Source organism: Bombus vancouverensis, chromosome 6 (assembly GCF_051014615.1).
Source record: "Bombus vancouverensis nearcticus chromosome 6, iyBomVanc1_principal, whole genome shotgun sequence".
NCBI lineage: Eukaryota > Metazoa > Arthropoda > Insecta > Hymenoptera > Apidae > Bombus > Bombus vancouverensis.
Genome location: NC_134916.1, coordinates 10332597 through 10355759, shown reverse-complemented (window position 1 = coordinate 10355759; position 23163 = coordinate 10332597). Strand labels below are relative to the sequence as shown.

At 28.4% G+C, this 23163-nt stretch overlaps 6 protein-coding genes across 14 annotated transcripts; 3 read left to right on the top strand and 3 right to left on the bottom strand.

Annotated features, from left to right (window-relative positions):
- The first annotated feature begins 246 nt into the window (after positions 1–246).
- Positions 247–2679, top strand: Dbp45A (putative ATP-dependent RNA helicase Dbp45A). Of its 2 annotated transcripts, none has more exons than XM_076619469.1 (6): positions 247–361; positions 1051–1244; positions 1326–1670; positions 1751–1923; positions 2004–2359; positions 2437–2679. In XM_076619469.1, exons 1-6 carry the CDS (start codon positions 334–336, stop codon positions 2667–2669), a joined length of 1329 nt encoding a protein of 442 aa, XP_076475584.1. In that variant the 5' UTR covers positions 247–333; the 3' UTR covers positions 2670–2679. The 2 variants fall into 2 exon arrangements, with proteins under 2 accessions (XP_076475584.1, XP_033187815.1); XM_033331924.2 differs by lacking the exon at positions 247–361 and adding an exon at positions 637–985.
- l(2)k09913 (transmembrane protein 53-like lethal (2) k09913) lies at positions 2647–5506 on the bottom strand. 4 transcript variants are annotated; one of them, XR_013058683.1, is made up of 7 exons: positions 5408–5506; positions 4392–4538; positions 4050–4319; positions 3698–3966; positions 3436–3613; positions 3042–3357; positions 2647–2831 (listed from the first exon to the last, which is right to left on the bottom strand). XR_013058683.1 is itself a non-coding variant. In XM_076619470.1 (7 exons), the coding sequence occupies exons 3-7, from the start codon at positions 4482–4484 to the stop codon at positions 3220–3222; spliced, it is 948 nt and encodes a 315-aa protein (XP_076475585.1). In that variant the 5' UTR covers positions 4485–4538; positions 4785–5053; positions 5408–5457; the 3' UTR covers positions 2647–3219. The 4 variants fall into 4 exon arrangements, 3 of the variants coding, with proteins under 3 accessions (XP_076475585.1, XP_033187818.1, XP_076475586.1); XM_076619470.1 differs by adding an exon at positions 4785–5053 and having other exon boundaries at positions 2647–3357; positions 5408–5457; XM_033331927.2 differs by having other exon boundaries at positions 2647–3357.
- A 463-nt stretch (positions 5507–5969) lies between these two features.
- On the bottom strand, positions 5970–13630 carry POSH (SH3 domain containing ring finger posh). Of its 4 annotated transcripts, XM_076619468.1 has the most exons (14): positions 13249–13626; positions 12765–13002; positions 12575–12689; positions 12396–12494; positions 12141–12277; positions 11895–12018; positions 11428–11751; positions 11052–11341; positions 10657–10982; positions 10391–10593; positions 10151–10293; positions 9540–9707; positions 8943–9056; positions 5970–8872 (listed from the first exon to the last, which is right to left on the bottom strand). In XM_076619468.1, exons 2-14 carry the CDS (start codon positions 12995–12997, stop codon positions 8689–8691), a joined length of 2460 nt encoding a protein of 819 aa, XP_076475583.1. In that variant the 5' UTR covers positions 12998–13002; positions 13249–13626; the 3' UTR covers positions 5970–8688. The 4 variants fall into 4 exon arrangements, 3 of the variants coding, with proteins under 3 accessions (XP_076475583.1, XP_033187779.1, XP_033187780.1); XM_033331888.2 differs by having other exon boundaries at positions 12765–13627; XR_013058682.1 differs by having other exon boundaries at positions 8849–8872; positions 9540–9621; positions 12765–13630.
- vib (phosphatidylinositol transfer protein vib) lies at positions 12988–18393 on the top strand. 2 transcript variants are annotated; one of them, XM_076619472.1, is made up of 6 exons: positions 12988–13090; positions 15393–15423; positions 15986–16249; positions 16328–16405; positions 16478–16858; positions 16935–18393. In XM_076619472.1, the coding sequence occupies exons 1-6, from the start codon at positions 13062–13064 to the stop codon at positions 16977–16979; spliced, it is 828 nt and encodes a 275-aa protein (XP_076475587.1). In that variant the 5' UTR covers positions 12988–13061; the 3' UTR covers positions 16980–18393. The 2 variants fall into 2 exon arrangements, with proteins under 2 accessions (XP_076475587.1, XP_033187875.1); XM_033331984.2 differs by lacking the exon at positions 12988–13090 and adding an exon at positions 14792–14998.
- A 250-nt stretch (positions 18394–18643) lies between these two features.
- On the bottom strand, positions 18644–20730 carry Arc42 (Activator-recruited cofactor subunit 42). The gene is made up of 5 exons (XM_033331979.2): positions 20374–20730; positions 20194–20293; positions 19356–20023; positions 19064–19287; positions 18644–19002 (listed from the first exon to the last, which is right to left on the bottom strand). Exons 1-5 carry the CDS (start codon positions 20393–20395, stop codon positions 18790–18792), a joined length of 1227 nt encoding a protein of 408 aa, XP_033187870.1. The 5' UTR covers positions 20396–20730; the 3' UTR covers positions 18644–18789.
- Positions 20184–23144, top strand: LOC117155713 (uncharacterized). The gene is made up of 6 exons (XM_033331981.2): positions 20184–20317; positions 20726–21334; positions 21637–21940; positions 22101–22262; positions 22395–22800; positions 22903–23144. Exons 2-6 carry the CDS (start codon positions 21219–21221, stop codon positions 23001–23003), a joined length of 1089 nt encoding a protein of 362 aa, XP_033187872.1. The 5' UTR covers positions 20184–20317; positions 20726–21218; the 3' UTR covers positions 23004–23144.
- The last annotated feature ends 19 nt before the right edge of the window (positions 23145–23163 follow it).

Here is a 23163-nt window from a genome sequence, read left to right as displayed (position 1 = left end):
AGATCCAGAGCATAGATTTAACATCCAATGTATTGTTATATCCAATAGCCCTGAAGATTTTAGACCAGCGATTTTTATCTCTGATTCACGTATCTCCAAAAATCGCAATGTCCTCGTAAAAGGTTAAAAAACAATAATATTTAATAAATAATATTTATTAATATTTAATACATAATAATAAAATAATAATTTTGCATTACTAAAAATTGTGAATGGGCTACACGTAAATAATATGACAAACAAGGTGCCGCATCATGAAAAGATTAAATACCGCTCTAGGCTCTAGACAGACGAGATACAGGATACTTATTTTATTAACTTTATTAATGATTTATGAAAATCTATTATTTTAAAAATACTCGTAAGTATAAAAACATACAATCCCATGATTTTTATTTTATTCTATCTACTCTCAAAATGTACTAATAAAATTGGTGTTTATAAGAGCATGTAGCGGAAACTACTCGTTCCAAAAATGAAATTTAAGACTAGTACACGTGTACTTGCTACCGATTACATTATTATTATTAGTACTAATCATAATAATAATTAATACTAAAAATATTGATGTTAATATAGAGATTAAATTAATATTCTTACTAATACTATTAAGTTAATTGTAAAATGTTATAAGATAAAAAAATAATAAACTAATGTATATTGCATTTAATCAAGCACTAATCAAACAGGAGAATCGTTTGAGTGGTTTAATCCCTTGTGTAATATACCTTCTAAAAATATCTTTTAGAACGCATATATAAAATTATTTAATGAAATGTAACTCATTTTATAATAAATAATTCTATCCGTTAATAATATATCCCTTATTTAAATTGAATCTTTATTAAAATTAACTTTTACAAAACCATTATGTTCTATTAATCAAAGCATTCCACGTGTTAACCTATACAAAAGTCAAAAACAACCATGTCATTTGCTGCATTAAATTTAAGTTCATGGCTTGTTCAACAATGTAATTTTATGGGTAAGAATTTAAATAATGGGCTTGAAAGATAAAGAAAGTTGTTATGTTATTATTATTTATTGTAGGTTTAAAATGTCCTACACCAATCCAGAAAAATTGTATCCCAAAAATTCTAGCTGGTGATGATTGTATTGGTTGTGCAAAAACTGGCAGTGGTAAAACACTTGCCTTTGCACTTCCTATATTACAAAAATTATCTGAAGATCCATATGGCATATTTGCACTTGTTCTAACACCAACTAGAGAACTTGCTTTCCAAGTATATTAAACACTTTAACCTTTTAAAACAGATATTTATATTTGTTTTTTTTTTATTTTTGATAAAACCTTTTCTTTACAGATTGCAGATCAATTTTCAGCAATAGGAAAATCTATTGGTTTAAAAAAATGTGTAATTGTTGGTGGAATGGATATGGTTGTACAAGGGCTAGAGTTATCAAAACATCCACATATAGTTGTTGCAACTCCAGGACGTTTAGCAGACCACCTTGAAAGTTGTAATACATTTTCTTTAAAGCAAATTAAATTTTTAGTTTTAGATGAAGCTGATAGACTTTTAGAAGGTCACTTTGATGATCAGTTAAAAACTATATTTGAGGCTTTACCTAAACGGAAGCAAATGCTTCTTTTTAGTGCAACAATGACAGATACCCTTGACAAAGTGAAACACATAGCATCCAGTAAGGTATTATAAAATTCTGTAAATATTTGAAAAAATGAACAAGGAATAGTAGAATGAACATAGAGCTGAAATTATTTTTAAAGGCTTTTATATGGGAATCTAAAGATGAGTTTGGTGTAGCAACAGTGAAAGAACTTGATCAACGTTACGTACTTTGTCCAAGTGATGTACGCGATTCCTTTTTAGTAGAAGCAATTAGAACCTTTAGAGCAAGTAATAAAGATGGGTCTATAATGATATTTACAGATACTTGCAAGTAAAGTGAAATTGTATACATATAATACTTGATATAGACATAAACATTCTTAATGCTTTGTTGTACATTGTATTTTTTAGACATTGTCAAGTATTATCCATGACATTAAATGACGTTGGATTTAAAAATGTAGCCCTACATGCAATGATAAAACAAAAAGATCGTCTTGCTGCACTTACTCAATTTAAGTCCAATCATGCAAAAATTTTAATAGCTACAGATGTCGCAGCAAGAGGTTTAGATATTCCTACAGTTGAGTTAGTTATAAATCATATTATACCAAATGTAACAAAAGAGTACATTCATAGAGTTGGAAGAACAGCTAGGGCAGGCAAAAATGGCATGGCAATTACCCTAATAACTCCACATGATATTAAATTATTACACGCAATTGAAAATGCTATTGGTACAAAACTTACAGAATATAAAGTTAACGGTAATACATTTTTAGCTCTACTATTTTACAAAAGAAATGTACACAGAATATATTAATATAACTTTTTTTGTATTTAGATAAGGAAATAGTTACAATTTTGACACAAATATCTGTTGCTAAGCGAGAAGCGGAAATGAAATTAGACGAGATGGACTTTTATAGCAAAAAAATGATCAATAAACGCAAGAAACTTATTCTAGAAGGGAAGGATCCGGATGAGATTGAGGAAATATTAGAACAAAAAAAACGTGATAAATTAAAGAAGAAACAGAAAACTGATGAAAATCTGCATTATAGAAATAAAATTTAATTAACTCAAATTTTTTTGTATTTAAAAGTATACATTGTATAATAAGTAACATATTACGAATAACCATTTTTGTAATGGCATACTAACATTCAATGCATAAAACACACATTTTTCTTGCTTACTGTATAAGTTGCAATTAGCATCATGGTTAAAAAATAGTTACTGTAAAAAAAAAAAAAATAAGTATTCATGTACATATGTTTGCTAAAGACGGAATTCATCAAATAAGTTTAAAACTATTATAAAATATGTAGTTCACAAAGTACCTCTTTCCTTTTACTATACCTGTTTAAATGAACACTTCTTTGTTTCTTGCTATAAAATTGATTATACTTTTTATATTATTGCACAGAAACATTTTTTTTTACTTACAGATGATGAAGTTCACAGCTGAGACTGGTTAAAAAGTTTCAATTGATTATAAATAACTTGCTTTGATTTATATATAAAAATTTGTATCAAAATCTATATTAAAGAACTACATATTTCGTAAATATACTGTTTTGAATATCTTTTAAGAATATAAGTAATAAGACGTCATATGGCACATTTAAAATTGTGCCATTTTCTTTTTATTTTGCATCAAATTTAATTTATTCAAAAACGCATACAGTTCTGCAACATATTCTTTTGGGTATTTACGATAATGTTCAACATGTGGGGAATTTTCAAATATCTTAACATAAATCTGAAAAGAATATAAATATTTCTCTACTATTTTGTAATTTACATACCTGTAATTATTTTTTACATTTACACATCTTACCTTTACACCCAAAGAATCCCAGCTTTCTTTCACTCTTAGATTACTTGTTAATGAACCCACTGGGTCTGTTTTACTTATAAAAAATAATGCTGGACTATGCACTAAATTTGTATGAAACAATTGACTAGATCTTATATAATACTGAGTAGATGGTTTATAAAAAGTTTTCATATGATATCTGTGTAAATTGTTTTAGTGCATATAATTCAAATTGAAATATTTTAGGAAATATAAATGAAATTAATATTAAAAATAAACTTACTCTAAATACTTCTGGCACATATTTTGTAGCATTTCATTTCTTGGAAACATAGCACGTGGTGCACCTATTGTTAATTCACTCACATCAGCCAAACTATCCCATACTTGACCAACAATCCTATCAATTATATTGTTACACTTTTTAGGGTCATTCTGCATTAAATCCAATACTTCTCCCCACATATATCCAGCTACTGAAAATCCATGCAATAGTATTTGTTGATAATTCTGATGTTTTATCAAAAACTCTATCAAGTCTGCTGCAACCAGCTAAAAGAAAACTTTTACAAATTAAATTATATGTTATGAATATTAATGTAACACGTATTATAGTTTATATTTCATGTATTTACCCTAGATCCTTTTGTGGGCCATAATAGTTGCCAAGGAGTAATTGATACTATCACGACATCAAACCCTTGTTCCAAATACAAATCTGCATATTTCAGAACATGTTTACGTTTTGGTAACAACCAACTAAGTAAAACTAATAGAGGTTTATTCTCCTCGTTATTAAAATTCTGTACAGCTGTACCATTTCTAATTACATTATTTTGTGAAATATATTCAATATTTTTTGTAATATGATAGTTTGATAATTTACATACTAATAGAAATAAAGTCTAAGAAAAGAAAATTTATTAAAATATAGAATGTTATAGAAGTAAATCAAGAAAGTAATGAGTAAATATTACCAAATCTTGTCTCTGCTTTAACAATTGTGGTCTTGCATAGGAAGTCAATCTTGTTCTGGCAAGAGTAGGTAATAACATCCTCCCAACTATCATTATTGCTAATTAAAATACAATTTATGCTGTAGTCCAGAGATTTGATGGAGATTTCTAATAATAGTAATAAAATATTGAAACTTTTTAATTTGTTAAATAGTTTATAAAAGCGAATTAAGACTTTAATTAGGTTAATGAAAATGTGTATAGTATGAAATATATATTTAATTACAACATATCTAAAAATTAGAGGTTAGCAGTTATAGAATGTTTGTCTTATATACATTTTAATTATTTTACTATTGTTTTGTATTATATGTATATCAATAGAAGTGACTAAAAGACAAAATACAACCTGACCTTAACTTAAAAGCAATTGACCCATCTGACATTATCTTTTGCCAGTATACTAAATTGCTTGTGTTTCTTTGATCTGATTCTCTTTTATTCAATCCATATATGAATACATGCAAATCGGTTACTAACCGCGAATATCAAATGTCATTTATGTTTTCAAATTAACACCCTGTATGTGTATATACACATATATCTTCTTTTCATTTGTTTTAAAGTTTAAAGTCCACATTTTTCTTGCGTATACACACATGCGTAAATGTATACCTGCACTTCTGTAATTTATGTAGATCGTAATTTGCGTATTTAATCGAGAATAATCTTTTCACGAGCACTATGTTTATAAAAATAATTGAAATGTAATATTCAATGTCATAGTTCATATGTAATAATGTTGCTTATTTTGAGAAGAAATAGAAGTTTGAAATAATTCTTAATGTCTATAAAACAATTTAATGTCACATTGATATATTTAATTAAATTACAAACATCGAAAAACGTAGATAAGAATAATAAGATTATGTCAATTACTGTAATTAATTATTATGTTTTAATTTTGAAAAATTTTATTCTAACTGGATTTTATTAATATATATGTTAAAAGAAGAGTTGGAGAAAAGAGAACTTACACTCGCTTAATAATTAACAATCATTGGACAGCCGCGGCTACACACTGAATCACATATGTGTTCTCCCACAATTATATAGCTTGGTCAATGTCAGATCATTTAAAAATAAAAAATGGATTTTACAATATTTTCGAAAGTATTTTTAACATAAAAAATTCATATAATTCAAATTTATTTCATATTCTATACTTCATAATTCATAATAACGTGAACTTTATGTAATTTATTGCCATTGGGATATTAATAAATTATCTTGAACTGTTATTGTTAACTTTGGACATAATAAGCGGTAAAAACTTTATCTATTTTTTTTACGAATTTAATCTGTAAAAAACAATTTTTTCTATTTTAATAATATTTTTTAATAATCAAACATGAATATATATTAAAATAGTATAATGATATTATTATTAGTGTTTTAAATGTGATTTGTATTTCTTATCATATTTTAGTGATATTAATATAATTAAATTATCATATGAAATATAACAATAAAATTTGTAAGTATTGAAAAGTAGTAAAATACAATGCTACCATAGGGAAGAAATCACTCATAAATACATTTTTCAGTAGCATATAGTGCTTTTTTATTATACTTTTTATATTTAACTTAAATGTTACTTAAATGTTAATTCTATGATACGGAGACAATATGAAGATAAATTTGATATAATATAATTTTATTTTAAAATAAAAATGAGTAAATACTAGGCAATTAGTAAACAACAATCAAATATAGTTATTATTTTGAAAGGAAGACAAAAATATTATATCAAATTTAACAATTATTGAGAAACACTTGATTACTATATGTATAAATTACTTAAACTTGGATGCAAGATATGAATTTTAAATAACATTCTACTGCTCTCAATTTTAGTTTATAAAATAATCATATGACATGAAAACTGAGTTTAATTTTTTTTTTGAGTCGTATTTTATTTACAATTCTAAACTATATTCATATTACTGTACTTATTTCAGAATGTAATTCAAATTACGCTTTAAATTAAAAATGAATAAAGTTCAACAAATCATATCATTTGTAAATTTCAATATTTTCATTACCACATACATCAATGTATATTATTACTGTTTGCATTACTATTTGAAATTTACCTGCCATAATGAAGTATTATTTGTTTTATAAGATATTATCGCTACTAATAAGTTACTTAATTCCATGTTATATAAAACACCTACATATAAATACATTTTATATGGTGTATACTACTAAATACGAAGATATATTTTTTATAACATCAGAGGAAGAGAGAAGGTAATTTATATATTAGAAAAACAAACACATATGAAATTTTTATAGTCAGTATTTTCTCCATAAGTCTAAAACTATGTTTCTAAAATTTAGTAGATTTAAATTTTATATTCTTAGTGATTTTTGAATCACTAAATCAAATATTTTCGTTATTTCTTCCTCTGTTACCCTATTCATATATTGTATGTGCGTCTGTATGTGCTATGCACATATACATATATGTAGTCAGTAGAAACGATATAACGAGGTCATATATTAAAATATTAAAAGGTGACGCAGGTTCATGTAGTAGCATTTTATATAATCAGCAAGAATCATTGCACTGTATAAAAGGTAATAAATTATGTATTTTTAGAATCTGCTTCTCAAACTGCATAATATATATTTTGTTAAATATATTACAAAGAAAAAGGTAATTCTGAGTTTATATCGTATGATTTTGAATTCAGTTCGAACTTCTTATCTCTATATATGTGACTCAAATTGTTATTTTAGCATTCGAAACACGCGTAAACATAATTTAACGCCTGACTGATTTCATGACCTTGATGTTGTTTCCACTGAATACACCAGTACAATAATAAAGATTTATAAAACACTTTTTTATAATGTTCTTGACACAGATACATAAATTAAATAAATTATAACATATATAGAAAAATAACACGCAGTCAGACTTATTCTATGAATGATAAACATTGTTTTGAAATGAATATAATTAGAAATGATAAAATAACGTTAATAAAAAAATGTTTTCGGCAGATGTTTATACATAATTCATATTAGCATAGCATCTCCTACAGGAAAATAACAAATTTAACCAAATATTAATTATTATTCAGCCTTGGGAAGCTCATTAATTCACCTTAATAATTTCTTACTGTGTTTGAATGTTTAAATACCTCGTAAATAAGAAAAACATACACATTCAGTTGTACAGTACAGATATACAATTGATGTTACTACAAGTATTAATGTTATAGTTCACCTTTTTTGTTAAAATCTATTTAACTAAATGTCTACAATTATGCGGAAATATAGGCCAGTCTGATATAGCCAATCATATATTTAGCAAAACCAACATCGTAAAATTTGAAATCATTACATATTCTCACATATGTATATTTTTACATAAAAAAAAGATATATTAATATACAATATAAGACACACTTCATAATGAAATGTTTTACATTTTTCTATATGATACGAATTACTATATTTTTCTAAGAAAAATGTCTATAAAAGGAAACGTTTGTCAAAGCTGATCATACTAATATAAAAAATGATATAATTTTTTATGTTCATACAACTTCAATAACATCATAAAATATATCATATAAATTTTTTAAATGCAACAATTCAAAGAAATTAAACAAAATCTTAACAGTAATCCCGTTATTTTTTTTCAAACTGGTATTTAAGCAACAATTGCTTGTATAAAATTGCAAAAAAAGTATGCGATAATATATTTAATAATAATTTAAGCTTCATGAAAATTCAAATTATCTGATCTTAAAATATTACTATACGTGAAAAAAAACTTAAAATGTAAATAAAATAATTTCATAGACCTCTTCCTGTACTATGAATTATGAAACTGATCTTGTATTAGTAAAAAAAGACAGTAATAATACATTTTTCTGTAATTATGTTTGTTCAAATGGCAGTATTGCTGTAATATAATCTCTTACTTCCTTAATTGCTTTAATAATTTCTGTTGAATATAATATCAACGGCAGTATCCATTTTGGACAATTTCACTATATTTCATTCATTGCATAATTAAAAAAATTCTTTATGTTATAATCATAATAAAACCATATAAACATACTACATGTAACATACAAGTATATGTTTACTGTACTATTTAGTACATTTAGTACACTTACCTTCATATTAATGATTATACCTTTAATAAACCTGAAAATTGATGTGCAATATGTCACCATCAGCTCGTGCAGTATTATATACAAGTTTCTAATACGAAATGGTTTTGCGCTGTATCTCAGAAAGCTTCGACAAAACTTGCCGGGAAAAGGCCTGTACGACCAGTTCTTTGTTGAGTGCCTTTGTACCAGCCATCATCGCGTTTTTTGTGTACATAAATAATATCTCCTACTCGAAGTTCAAGTTCAAACTCGCTATTAGGTGGATATGGCACAATACAACGAAATCTGTATACTCGCTCGCTGAAGGAAAAAAATATTAATAATTAGATAAAAAATAAAAATGCAAAATGATTTAAGTGATAATTTTTACCGTTCGCGTGTGGGTTGTTGCTTCGTTTGTTTTCCCATACCAGCATCTAATGAGTTACTCTTACGGTGATGATTTCCCATCGGTGTACATGCCATTCCACCCGATTCGTTAGATCTGTGAATATTAATGATAAAAATAAAAGTAGAATTATAATAGTTTCAAGAAATTCGTTAACTTTATGTAATGATTATGCATTAAATGCACACATACTCAATCAACAAGCAAATGTTTGATAAAATCCATAATTTGAAAGAACAATAACAACTACGAAAACGCAACTGAAAAATAGGAATGAAATATATTTTAATGCCATCAACATAATCAAGCATTTGTAACACATATTTTCTAATTTTTGCAATATTTATCATCATACTTACCTATATGTATATATAGCATTATTATACATCTAATTGCAAATGTTAATTCAGTTAAACATATGCATCACACAATTATTACGTACATATTTTATTATAAAAGACTAAATACAATTTCCGTTTTCTATATGAGCTGGACAAATATATCAAGATAAATACATTTTACTGTAGATGTTAATTTTCAGTCACTTTATTTGTCAGACATATAATTTCAATAACTAACCTCTGGAGGATCGAGACCGGTAAAGATGGTCTCTCCTTGTATTTTAGTCTTTGTGAAGATGTGACATGTCCTTGGACAGAGCCTGGACACAAACGATGATGGTTGTTTGAAGCATTTAATTCCTGTGTAGCTCCCACTTGTAGCAACTGACTTGGGCAAGATCCTGATCTAATTTTAAATATATCCGCCCAACCCCCCCGTGTGGAATTAGACAAATAATTCAACACGTGCAGCTCATATTGTGTTAAAAAATATGGTAAACAGTAAAAAAAACAATCTAAGAGTTTTAACTATTTTGCACAATTAATTTACTATTTTTTTCCTATATATGTATAAACATTGCAATTATACAGTGAATTCAACAATTATACAACACATAACAAAAATACATATACATAATTACATACATTTTACATTGTACACAAAAACATAAACAATTTTGGATAACAGTGCATGCAAACTGTTAAAAAAATATGTTCATTACGCCACGAACATGCAAATCATTATTTTATGCAAAAATTATTTTATTTTCCTTAAATTTGTATATTCAAATACGCTATCATACTTATATAAAGCATGGCTTGCTGTTACTGCAATAAAAAAAAGCTTACCGAACATGTACTGGATTGATGGAATTGCCATCCTCAAAAACAGGGTTATCCATGGAATATGTAGTAGGTGGTGGTGATTTTGATTTTTTAATATTCGTTAACCGGCGCATTAAAGAAACACATTTATCCTTCTTTTCCTTCTGCTGTAGTTCGAAAATATATATGTATGTTTCATTTATATGTCTATGTTTGTATAATAAGAAAACAAGTATCATATATTATGGAAAGATAAGCTTATACCTTTTCAGTGTTTTTAGGCACAGAAACAGATGCGGTAGAAGAAGGTGAAGCTACTGCATGTAGAACACTATTTGGGCTTTTGTTTACTTCATTCATTATGGAAGAAGTGGCACCAGTAACAACAGTTCCACTGTTGCTAACACCAGTAACTGTAGTTGTAGTCATTAATGACTGTGGTAAAGTAACCTGTTTTCCAGGAGATGCTAAAACAAGAAGCAATCTCATGTATATTCTAATATAATGTTTTCTATAAAATCATTACGTACAAATATTCGATGACATAACAGCACTGTGGCTACGTCCAAGAGGATTTGCTGAATTTTGTTCCTTATATCGAGGCGGACTGTTTTCTTGACTTTGTGTTTGGCTTTGCCCATGCCAAGACGATGATACCATAAAAGATGGACTAATAGCACGTGGTGGCAATTCTGGTGGTAACAATGTACGTGCATTATAAGGTTGAGGAGTAGCTCCTTTATTCTTGGTATAAGTAGTAGTTATCCGTGACTCGGTATTATTTTGACTCGTTGAAGATGGAAAGTTTTGATGCTGTCCTGTATTTGGTGAACCTCGACACAAGCCACGTTGACACCTACGAAAATAGAATTATTTAAAATCAAGAAATTATATTGTGTATTTCTATTGTAAGTATTTCATATACTTAGCAAGCGTAACATAATTTCCAGGAAAGACTCCACACTTTTGTGTACGATTAGAAGTTCCTTTAAACCATCCATCTTGACATCGTTCTGTTACCATATAAACACCACCTTTTCGTAATTCAAGTTCATCCGCTTTCTGCGGTTTATATGGATACAGAGCTATGTATGCAGCTGGTAAATGAGTATTTCCGGTTGTGGCAGACGAACTCTGTGACGACTGTGCAAGAGCAAGATCACTACTACCGCTTCGCCTATGACGAAGATTATGATCTGCAATGCTGGTACTTGTCTGAGAAATGAAAATAAAAATTTACTGTTATAAACATAAAGTTTGTAAAATTTTTAATCATGTTGCTGTTAAATAAACTTTTTTACCTGTAGTGAAGAAAATGAATCATTACTGCAATTGTTAGTACTGCTGCCAATGGCATTGTCTACTGCAGGACTAAGTATTTCAGCACTGTGTCTGTGATGTGGATGAGCTTGATGGCCAGTGTTAACAGCAGTGAAACTGTGACGCTTAACATTATGTCTATTTCCAACTGCAGGAGGAGATGTTGCTGGGCTACTGGGACTACTTGGAGCAGTACTAGAGCTACTAGATGTAGTTGAACTATTAGGGGTGTTTGGAGTAGTAGTTGAAGAACTACCTCCTGATGATACATTTGAAATGGAGTCAGAAACTGGTAAAACTGTATTCTGTTGATAAAATGTAAGAAATTGGTAAGCTTTGTTAAAGATATTTTTGGCATTTTGAAATGTTCAAAAATTAATATAAATTTATTGTATGTAATGGTATATAATAATATAATAATAAATTAAATTAATTCTACTTATAATACCTGTACAAGTTGAGGTCGAGGTTGACTTGTTTGTAAATTACGCGAATGATCAGTCGGTATTAAGAGTGTGGTTTCTTCATTAGTGGGAGTAGGAGGTGCTACTCTTGATGGACCTGGTTGTGCACTATTTAAAGAAAACATTATCATATTCAATCAATCACGCATAATACCAATATCACTATTTAATTATTGATTCTAATTTCTATACTTAAACTTTATTTTTAAGGACAAAATCATAAAAATTACTTCGTTGATAGTTTCATTAAAGCTCTTGCCACACTATTTAGTTCTACAAAAGCCAATGGGAAGATGCCAATTCTATCCAAAAGTTTTCCTTCTGCCCAATTTTCATCAACTCTTCTAATAACACTAATAATTTCACCCTGTAAAGTCATTTAAAAATATTATTTATGTTATTTTTACAATACTTGTTACAAAATAAAAATAAAAAATTTAATATTAAATTATTATTGAATATTAAATATATAGATATTCACATACCTTATTAAATGTAAGACAGCCATCTTCATCATCATTAGTCATTCTAAAATCATACAAAGCTTTGCACTGAGGAACATCTGGTGTCAATGGTGTGATTACCTATATAAATAAAACATTACATTAAATACTAAATACTTTTTACATCTTTATATTAAACTATAAAATATATTTTAATATACCTGAACATAAGATAAAGGAAAAACTCCATGACTACTAGCACTCTCTCCAAAACACCAATTATTATCAATTTTCTTACGAAGGATAACAATGTCACCTTTTTTAAATGATAAGTCTCTAAAATATGAAACAATTAATAAAATACTGTTTGAATAAATACTAACTTGATTTTCAAGGAGATTATAAACTTACCCTGGAACTTTGGACACATAATCATAGATTGCTCGGCCATATGTTTGATTGTGTAATTGAACTTGTTTTGCCGTTGCATTACCATGCCGAACTGGTTCATTTGTGAATGCAACAGGAGTAGGACTAGTAGTTACAATAGGAGTCGAAGTAACTTGGTGACCACCAAACAGTCTTTGAGGTCCTGCGTTGCTTTTAGTTATAGATTTCGTAGATTTAGGAGCTGCATTTCGCATTCCTTCTAAAATACGCATTAGCAATACATTAGGAGGAAGGTCATCCACTTTAGCATCAACCAAAATGCGACATTCAGGGCAGCGTAATTCGCGGTGAGTGCTAACTATCTCTTCTAAACATTTCTTGCAAAAGGTATGTTGACAGGGAAGTACTTTGCTCGATGTATCTAATCGCTCGAGACATACCGAGCATTCTAACAAATCATTCAGCATACATTCGTCCATTCTGATTTGAATCTTGAAACGCTTACTTTCAGTCTTTCTTTTTCTTCAATTTGTTTGGTTATATGTCCGCTTTTTCGAAACGTAGCTTCTCCAGCTTTTCTAATCTTCCCACGCGTTTCGTCTTCTTTGCACTCACAAGCCACCATACATTTGACGTACTTATCTTCTATATAACATGTAACAACGAAACTCGATTGATAATTATAATAGTCCACCAATGAGCACACCTCGCGAAAAAATATGCGTACATGTTACTCAATCCCTCTTCTAACTTTCAAACGACTATTCCATCTTTTCATTTACCCTAAACCAAATATTCTTAGGCGCGTCAGTATACGCGCTGTCATCCAAGTACATTTCGTCACACACACCAAACCATATCGATCAATCGGACTCGTCGATTACAGTCGATTCTAAAATGAGCCAACGAATGTTACATGATATGTAACATCTATGCACAATATACATTTTATAACCAAATATGTCATTATGAAACAACATTTAATACAAATATATAAAACTTACTTTTGATGCGAAATTTGCATGTACGCGCAATCTAATATTATTTTGAAAACTGAATATATAAAATAACCTTTTAATTTGTTATACAGTTATAAATACTTGCATAGAGAAATTTTGAAACTTATGTGTCATAGATTCGATTATTGCATAACCTATATCGTATAGATTTATAAATATATTCTTAATGAAAAATTAAGTTGTAACTTTCAAAGTTAATGATTATATCTTTTAACAATTTCTGTAAAAATGTCCCTTAATATCCAGATAAAAATCAACCAATCAAAAAAGCTCTTTTATTTTTAAGACGTATATAAGAAAAAATTATCTACTTATAAAATTTTAATATATTAATCATATAGAAATATCTTTTTATATATAGAAATATATTTTTTATTTTTAACAATTTATTCAGCAAACAATATTTATAATGGTTGTACAACTTGTTCATTGATACGAATTATGCTGTTAAAAATTATAATATATTGTGTTTTGTAATACATGCGATATTAAAATTCACGATACGTTACCTTATTCCAATATCTATTATTATGTCATTATGTAATTAATCCTACTGCATAACTTAATTATTATATTAGAAGCTATAAACTGTAAATTATAATCCTTAATTGAATGTTTATTCAATTTAAATATAATGTCCTATTTATATATCCTGTATTCCTTTATTTTCAATTTTCATGAAAGTCATGGTGAATTTTGTAGCTTTTTAATTTCAAATTTCATTCATATATACATACATATATATGTTCATAATGTATTTAAATATATTCTAAATTGAATCAAACAGGAACTGTAAATTAAATATATGATTCACTAATAATAGGTAATAAATTAATAAATGATATATCTAGTAATTGTTTCCATATTTTTATTTGCATATTTCTATACAAAATCCCCAGATAAAATTATTGTAAACTGATAGGTGATAAATGCGCATGCGAACTAAGGTGCATGTAAGCATGACGTCATTTGCAAAGTGTCTGTGAGATAAGAGTGGGGAAATTCAATGCACTCGTGTGCGCAAGTATGTGTGCTCTTTAGTGGCTGTAGCAGTGTGTCTGGTCGGTAATACGAGTGTGTGGCAGTCGGTTGAGAAGTCGACGCCGTTGTATGCGTATGACTGCGGGTTGAGAGATAACACGAGTGAATTTGCTGAAGCAAGGGTGGTTCTGTGTGGTCGCACTGAAATTACTGAAGCCCATGTGCTCTGCTTGTTAAAATGCTCATCAAAGAATTGTAAGCTTTTTCGAGATTTTTCGCTGTTAATTTAACACATCGCGCGATAAGGAAGTAGTCGTCGAACATTTAAAAGCAATTCTTGGAGATATGGTTACTAATCTTTAACGGCGGGTGGGATTGGAGGGGTAAAGAGGGATGTACTTTCATCCCTTGCCATCCATACGGACAAAATTTTAATATGTGATGAAAATATCATTTTAACTGATGAGTAACGTTTCAAAAGATATTCATTCGTCATACGTTATTATCTATCGTTTGGTTTTCGATACTTAGTGTATAGTACTTAATATCATACTTAAGTGTACTCAAGGTCGTTGCCCATAAATATGTAGTCATCTTTTTACTTATTATTTAATTGAACACAAATATAATTTATTTCTCTTTGTTTCAGCCGTGTCACTTTACCTCTTAATGTGAAAGAGGTATGTATTTAATGAATAGCAAGGTCTTATTATAATGACCCATTTTGAAATGTGTTATTACTATGGAAAAAGAAACAATTCAAATTAGCTTTTACATCATTACTATATCATTAGGAAAAATTCAAATCATTTAATTAATACTTATTTAGAAGCACGTAACTATTTTGAATGTTGTTTTGAATCTTTATTCCAGTGTATATGACAAATGTTACCAGATCATGCTGATTTCATTGTTATATTTATTGTTACTTAATTTTGTGATGTAACAAATCTTTTCTTCTGCCCAATTACCTTAGTCTAGTCTTTAATTATCTGGTAACATATGTTTATTAAGCTTGTTTTACTTTTATACTTTATGAGGGAAAAGAATTATTTAAAGTTATTATAATTTAATAATATTTTATTTAATAAATAAATTATAGACGTTACAGTTTTCTTGTAAGACAAGTTATACTTTTAGGTAATTAGGTGTTATTTTTTATTTTATACATTTTTGTTATTAAAATATATTTTTTACTGTCTTTATGATATCTATTATAAAATGTGATTTACTTTATGGCAGTATCAAGTGGCTCAGCTGTATTCTGTAGCAGAAGCTAGCAAAAATAATACTGGAGGAGGAGAGGGTATACAAGTACTAAAAAATGAGCCATTCACAAATTATCCTTTGCTTGGTGGCAAATATTCTTCAGGTCAATATACATACAAGATTTATCATTTAGCTAGTAAAGTGCCTGCTTTTATTCGCATTATGCTGCCAAAGAATTCCTTAGAAATTCATGAGGAAGCTTGGAATGCTTATCCTTATTGCAAAACGGTCATTACTGTAAGTACAATTTGTTCACAAAAATATTCCTAATGATTTTCTGATGTGTATTTTGATCTATTATTATCTTTTGTACAGAATCCTGGATATATGAAAGAACACTTTGTAATTATGATCGAATCATTTCACATTGATGATGTTGGAAATCAACATAATGTGTGTATAAAAATTAAAAAAAATACTTCATTTTGTTTTTTATGTATTATATTATTATTTTCTAATTAATAGGTTCATGAATTACCTCCTGATAAATTAAAGATAAGAGAAGTAATACATATAGATATTGCAAATGATCCAATTGCAAGTACTGATTACAAAGAGGATGAGGACCCAACCAAATTTAAATCTGTGAAAACAGGTCGGGGTCCTCTTATAGGTAAAGATTGGAAGAATAATGTTCAACCTGTAATGACATGCTATAAGTTAGTCACTTGTGAATTTAAATGGTTTGGTCTACAAAGTCGTGTTGAAAACTTTATACAAAAAGCAGAAAGGCGTCTTTTTACTAACTTCCATAGGCAAGTCTTTTGTTGGATAGATCGTTGGTATGGTTTAACTATGGAAGATATTAGAGCAATTGAGGAAAGCACAAAAGAAGAATTAGATAGAGTAAGTAACTTTTTCACTTTAAATTACTGCAATTTATACCTCACACTTAATTGCAAATAATCTTTAAATTTTTCAGCAAAGAGATCAAGGAGAAGTAAGGGGTATGCGAGCTGATGATTGAGGCTTTGATAGCTTCTATTACAAATGGTTAAATCAATTTCCTTATATGTCTCAGATACATATGCATACCTATAGAAATACACTCACATATGTTTTGTCATAGGCGATCCTGCAGGATCGGGACAATTTCCAGAATTTAAGTGTCTAGATTCTGTGTCTACTACAATTACTTATGATTTTAATTTATTTACATTTACAAGCGTTTTAGATAAATGTATCTACAGTCAAAGATTATAATATAGCCAATAATAAGAGAGAGAGAGCTGATACACAGATCAGTTCAACTTATATGATGTATAAAATATCCAAGAAAAGAGTACAGTTCGATAAAAATCAATATAGGTGGAAAAAAATGTAATTGTTATTTAACACCATAGTAGTTCGATATTAAAATTTATAAATAAGTCGTTTGGAATGCTTGCTGCATAACACAAATAAGAACGTTTGACACAAAGATTGTGAGTCCAATGACAGTTCGCGATTTGTGTTTTAGATTCATTATGTTATGGTTTGAAGTCAAGAGAAATATCACTATATTTATATAACCATTGTTTTAATAAGTTTATATAACATGGCCTGAGGTTTTTCAAGCTCAATTATATAGTATGTAATAATCAGAAAAATTAAACAAAACTATTTTAGCAGTTCTATGAATGACAATTGATTTTGTGATAATTTACTAACATTCAATATTACAATTAGGAATAGACAAAATGACAAATGATTAGTAAATTATAATAATTGTGCTTTGCTTACGTTTCTTGCTTCTAATTAAGGAATTAAAAGAAAATCTATGCATCAAAATTAGGACCAACTTGATAAACCTTAATTAAATCAATTTTAATTATTGTACTAACATATTATTTGTGAAAAATATGAAAATAATTATATAAAATAACTGAATTGATATACAGATATACATATATATGAAAGAAGAAAAAACTATGTCAATGTGAAAGTCGGCAAACACTGAAAGAGTGCACTATTGTATATAAAAAGAGGCATACAATGAAATTCTGATTGAAATGTTACATACACTTATATATTTCTTTGCATTCCAATAGATCTCTGTACAACAAATGGAATTTAAATGTCATATCCAACATGTTTGCTTATGCAAAAGCAAAGAAAGAATTCGGTAAGAATATAGTTGGAAAACCGTAATTGTCGTTTGCACAAATTATATGTATATTGTTATCTGTTATACTGGGATCTATAGTGTAGTATTTAAGATAGTTTTAGAAATGCAATTTAGACAAAATATTCATTAAAGTTTTGAGGTCTTAATACAGGGAGTATTAGAGTTCATGCTGCTCAGTTGTGAATTTAGTCTTTAAGTATGATGTGCGATCTTATCGAATTACAATATTAGTAGAGATTTTAAAATAAAATCTCATTATGAGCAGTGTCTACCATCTCTATGCATTAATCTTACTTTAATAGATGATCTATTAGCCATTACCCCATAACGAGCAGGGTAGAAATCGCGAATAGAAATTCCTACGATGTTACTAAGAAACTGATAATGCAGCATTAGTATAGACAGACATACATACATATGTATATAATATTTTGCGATATTTACATATATATATATATATGTAAATATATATATATATATATATATATATTTTGTGACGTTGACTCATGTAGGAAAAAAGCTACTTTGCAATCATAATATATAAAATTTATTGATTTTTTCTCATGTAAGAAACAGATATATATATATAAAAAATTAATGGAATATATAAAAATATTTTGCTTGCATATAAAGGGTTTTAGTAAAAAAATATATATTACATCTAAATACTTCAATTAAGATTATATTCTTTGATAATATTTGCAGCAATAACTAGTCTTTGTATTTCTGATGTACCTTCATAAATTTCCGTAATACGTGCATCTCTGTAATGACGTTCTGCCGGCATATCAGTAACGTAACCCATACCACCTAAAATTTGTATACATTGATGAGTACAAAAAGTAGATGTTTCAGATGCCGACAACTTTGCCATAGCTGCTTCCTAAACAGGAACAAGAAAATTATTGATTACATTTAAGCTTAATTATTTTGTTTTGTCATACCTTTGTATAAGGTTTATTATTATCCTTAAGTGCGGCTGCTCGCCATGTTAATAATCTTGAACTTTCTAATTTTAGTGCCATGTCAGCAATTTTTTGTTGAATTATTTGTAGCTTTATGATAGAATTACCAAATGCTTGTCGTTTTGCTGCATACTCAACCGCACAGTCCAGAGATGCTTGAGCTATGCCTAAAGCTTGAGCAGCAATGCCTATTCTGCCAGCATCTAGAAATGTAATTTAGTTACTACACTTATAGATGTTGCATTTATATGGATGTTAGTTTATTTCATACCTAGAGTCATCATTGCTATTTTAAAACCCATTCCTGGTTCTCCTAATATATTTTCTTTTGGTAAGTTACAATCTTCAAATATTAACGAACAGGTACTGCTTCCATGAATACCTAATTTATCTTCTTTCTTACCAACACTGAGTCCTTTTGTAAGTTTGTCAATTATGAATGTACTTATACCTTTATGCTTTTTAGATTTGTCTGTTGTAGCAAACAAGATAATTGCATCCGATTCATATGCATTTGTTATCCATGATTTTGTACCATTAATTATATAATTAGATCCATTTAATTTGGCAGTAGTAGAAGCAGCACCTGCATCACTACCATTGCCTGGTTCACTAAGAGCAAAACATCCAATCTTATTACCATTTGTAAAAGGAGTGATATATTTTTCTTTCTGATTTTTACTACCAAATTTTTCTATAGGACCTAAATATAGGGAATTATGTACACTCATTATAACACCTGTACTGGCACAAGCTCTAGATATTTCTTCCATTGCAATAACATAAGCCAAATAATCAAGCCCAGTTCCACCTACATTTTCGGGAACTGTTATGCTCATTAAACCCAGTTCACCCATTTTTTTTATTTGTTCTTTTGGATAAAGATGTTTCTTGTCTATTTCTCCCGCTAAAGGCTTTAATTCTCCTTCTGCAAAGTCCCTATAATAATATTTATTATAGAATAAATAAAATAAATTACATTGCAGAAGAAAAAAATATGTATTATAAGATTACAGATTGTAATTTAAAATAAGTGTAATAAATCAGTTTAAGAGAGAGAAGCATTATCTTTACAGGAATAAAAATATTATAAGTAAATATATAAGTACCTGCATGTTTTGTGTAACATCTGATGAGTCTCTGATAGCATAGAAAGAGATGCAATATTTCGAGTAATATTATTATAGATTGTGGTTATATTTTGTGCAACTGCAGCAGAAAATTAATCATTAGGTTTTTATATCTTATATTTTTATCTCTAAAATAGCACTTTTTAAATGAAGACGTACCAAGTAACCTTATTTTGTACATTGTTACGAAGTTTCTTTAAAGTAATAATAATACTAATATTTCAACGTTTCAATAAATTAATTAAACCTAGTCTTAATTAAATCATTATATTTAATAATTCTATCTATACTGCTTTATATCGGTGATATCAATGACATACACACATATGCAAGCTGAATTTGAACAAATTATAGCAGTCAATCTTTTACTAAAGAAATTATTTTTATATGTATATTTAGAACAAAACTTAAGTGATTATAGTTGAATAGTTATCTTCATTATATGTTACTTATAAAAATGTTTAATATAAATTTGAAAAATAATAAACTCTTAACTACGTATTATTTGCAGATGGAGGGACAACTTGATGCAAAAAAGAAAACGAAAAGAGATAAATATGAAAATAATAACAATAATTTGTACATTGGAAAGATAAGTAGAGCCTCTTTTAGTATGCTCCTTTTTTATTTTAAATACTGTTTTTTAAGATCTGTTTTAACTAGATATACATAATTAATTTAAGTTACTTTTCTAATATGCCTTTTTTATTTTAAATATGTAGCAACTTTTTATTTTTATGTAAATGAAATGTATTTTATGTATTTATGCTATACGTTGACGTTTTTCATAGTCATAAACAAGCTTCAAAATTGGCCATATTTTACCGCGATATATTCAACGGCAATAAACAATCAATATGTTCGCGGGAGTAATACGAAAATCTGCGCATGTACGGATAGTATTCCTGTTCGATAATAACTGGTTTGTTTTTTCAGCTCCAGACAGTGAACCATAGAAATTTAACGAATAACAATAGGAATTTCTATTGACTAGAAATCAGAAGATGTCGAATAGTAAATGTGTTAAACAGTTACGCAAAAATTATGTTAAAGAACAGCAAGAAATGTCACATTCGGAAAAACTACGATTAATAGATGATGAGTTGAATGCATTTTACAAGTAAATTAATTTTCTTTTATGTATATAGATATAGTTTTTCTATCTAAAATTTGTATAATATTGGTTCTTATTAATGTTTTTAGCTTTGTTCCAAAGAATGACATATTTTTGTATTGTTCATATGTAAACATATTGTTCACATGTTTGTTATTAATCTTCTATTAACTCTTTACATTATCTAATTATTCTTTTACCAGTATTTTATATATTATATACATGGTAAAATATTTTTAATATATTAATTATATTACATTACATGATTTTAATTAATTATCATTATATTTCATATGACTGGTTTGTAGATATTGTCAACAGGCTGGTTTCACAGAAGAAGAAATGGATATTATTTGTCAACCGTTGGTGGCTGCAATGCGACGTTCTTGGCTACAGCTTGTTTTCCGTGGAACGCTTGTTCTGATTGTCCTTGGAACTTTAGCTTGTCTAGCAGCCCAACTTGATTTTGTTGGAACACATTTTACTGCAATCAGTCGTCTTTTACTTATCAAAGTTCTTCCAATTTGGAACTGGCAACCCTTGTACTATGAAAATTGTATGATCAATAATCCTTTTTATAATGATTACATGATAACAGAGGAAGACTGTGTGGTACGATTATTAATATTGATTTAGATATTACTTTAAATAATGTTATAAAATGTATTTCACACAGTTTATTTTTCTATAAATGATTAATTCCGATATACAGAAAGTATTGAAAATATTTCCAGAAACTAGTCATTAATCTTTTCAAAAATTATATTTGCAGACTTGTGAAGCTCTAGAAACCATTGATCGTTTGTCAGATGTGAGATACCGCAATCTTGTTGATAATTATTTGAGTAGGGATGCACCTGCAATTATTACAGATGCAATGGACTCTTGGGCAGTTATGAACACAGATTATTTTTGGTTTGATAATATCACTCATGTAAGTACAAAAGAAGATATATTTTATAAAAGTATTGTATTTTTCTTTATTCTGAGAAAATAAATACATAATTCTAAGATAAACAATTTCATGTACATTAAACAAAATAAATGATGTATATTTTATCTACAGCTTTATTTAGAAAACGAACGCTTAATGGAAACAGTACCTTGTGCTTTAACTTCAAATCTGAGAACTGGTTCGTCCGACTTGGCAGCATTTTTACGTCGGGTACATTCACCTGAAGTAGCTAAATGGTTTGTCCACTGGCAAAATTGTGACATCAATGCGGTGAAGGTGTTGAGGAAATATTATCAACGCCCGTACTTTCTTTCAAGTACTGTCTCACCAGCACATTTTAATTGGGTCCTTATGTCTTCGGATTACAATAGTCCAAGTTATAAAAAGGTCGAACTAGATTCAGGTCTCATAGCTCTAGCTCAATTACGGGGAGCTACGCAACTTCGTTTGACTCCTATAAATCCTTGCAATAGTTCTTGTCCCGAACTAATAGCAGATTTGCATCAGGGCGAGATGCGTAAGTTGAATAATTCGTTGCACAGTTAGACTTTTGATGGTAGAAAAATTTAAATTAATAAACGTAATAGAACAGACTAAGCACTGATGACATTGATTTTAGTTGTTTTTACTAATTTAATGTGGACTTTGGAATACGCGCCGATGAGAGGATTAGACAACATCGCAATCTTGACTGAAACCGTCTGGGAGGAGGATACATAAACTATAACACTTTTCTCTTTATATTGCGTTAGTCCATGATATTCCGAATCCAAGTATATATCGCTTAATTAAATTATATGTACATGTACTCATTCTGCTACAGTGCATAGTTCACATTAAATAAAGTATTCTCGCTCATCAGATACGTGTATACTTATTT

Coding starts and splice junctions, on each gene's coding strand:
- Dbp45A (XM_033331924.2), top strand. CDS start 928: ATGTCATTTGCTGCATTAAATTTAAGTTCATGGCTTGTTCAACAATGT. Junction 1,245..1,325: donor CTAGAGAACTTGCTTTCCAA/GTATATTAAACA, acceptor TTTTCTTTACAG/ATTGCAGATCAATTTTCAGC. Junction 2,360..2,436: donor TACAGAATATAAAGTTAACG/GTAATACATTTT, acceptor TTTTGTATTTAG/ATAAGGAAATAGTTACAATT.
- vib (XM_076619472.1), top strand. CDS start 13,062: ATGCGACATTCAGGGCAGCGTAATTCGCG. Junction 16,250..16,327: donor ATTGCAAAACGGTCATTACT/GTAAGTACAATT, acceptor TCTTTTGTACAG/AATCCTGGATATATGAAAGA. Junction 16,859..16,934: donor CAAAAGAAGAATTAGATAGA/GTAAGTAACTTT, acceptor TAAATTTTTCAG/CAAAGAGATCAAGGAGAAGT.
- POSH (XM_033331888.2), bottom strand. CDS start 13,222: ATGGACGAATGTATGCTGAATGATTTGTTAGAATGCTCGGTATGTCTC. Junction 9,708..10,150: donor ATCAATCCAGTACATGTTCG/GTAAGCTTTTTT, acceptor ATTTAAAATTAG/ATCAGGATCTTGCCCAAGTC. Junction 8,873..8,942: donor CAACAACCCACACGCGAACG/GTAAAAATTATC, acceptor TTTTTCCTTCAG/CGAGCGAGTATACAGATTTC.
- Arc42 (XM_033331979.2), bottom strand. CDS start 20,395: ATGTACAAAATAAGGTTACTTG. Junction 20,024..20,193: donor ATGTTACACAAAACATGCAG/GTACTTATATAT, acceptor ATATTATTATAG/GGACTTTGCAGAAGGAGAAT. Junction 19,003..19,063: donor ATAATAAACCTTATACAAAG/GTATGACAAAAC, acceptor GTTCCTGTTTAG/GAAGCAGCTATGGCAAAGTT.
- LOC117155713 (XM_033331981.2), top strand. CDS start 21,219: ATGTCGAATAGTAAATGTGTTAAACAGTTACGCAAAAATTATGTTAAA. Junction 21,335..21,636: donor GAGTTGAATGCATTTTACAA/GTAAATTAATTT, acceptor ACTGGTTTGTAG/ATATTGTCAACAGGCTGGTT. Junction 22,801..22,902: donor TTTGCATCAGGGCGAGATGC/GTAAGTTGAATA, acceptor CATTGATTTTAG/TTGTTTTTACTAATTTAATG.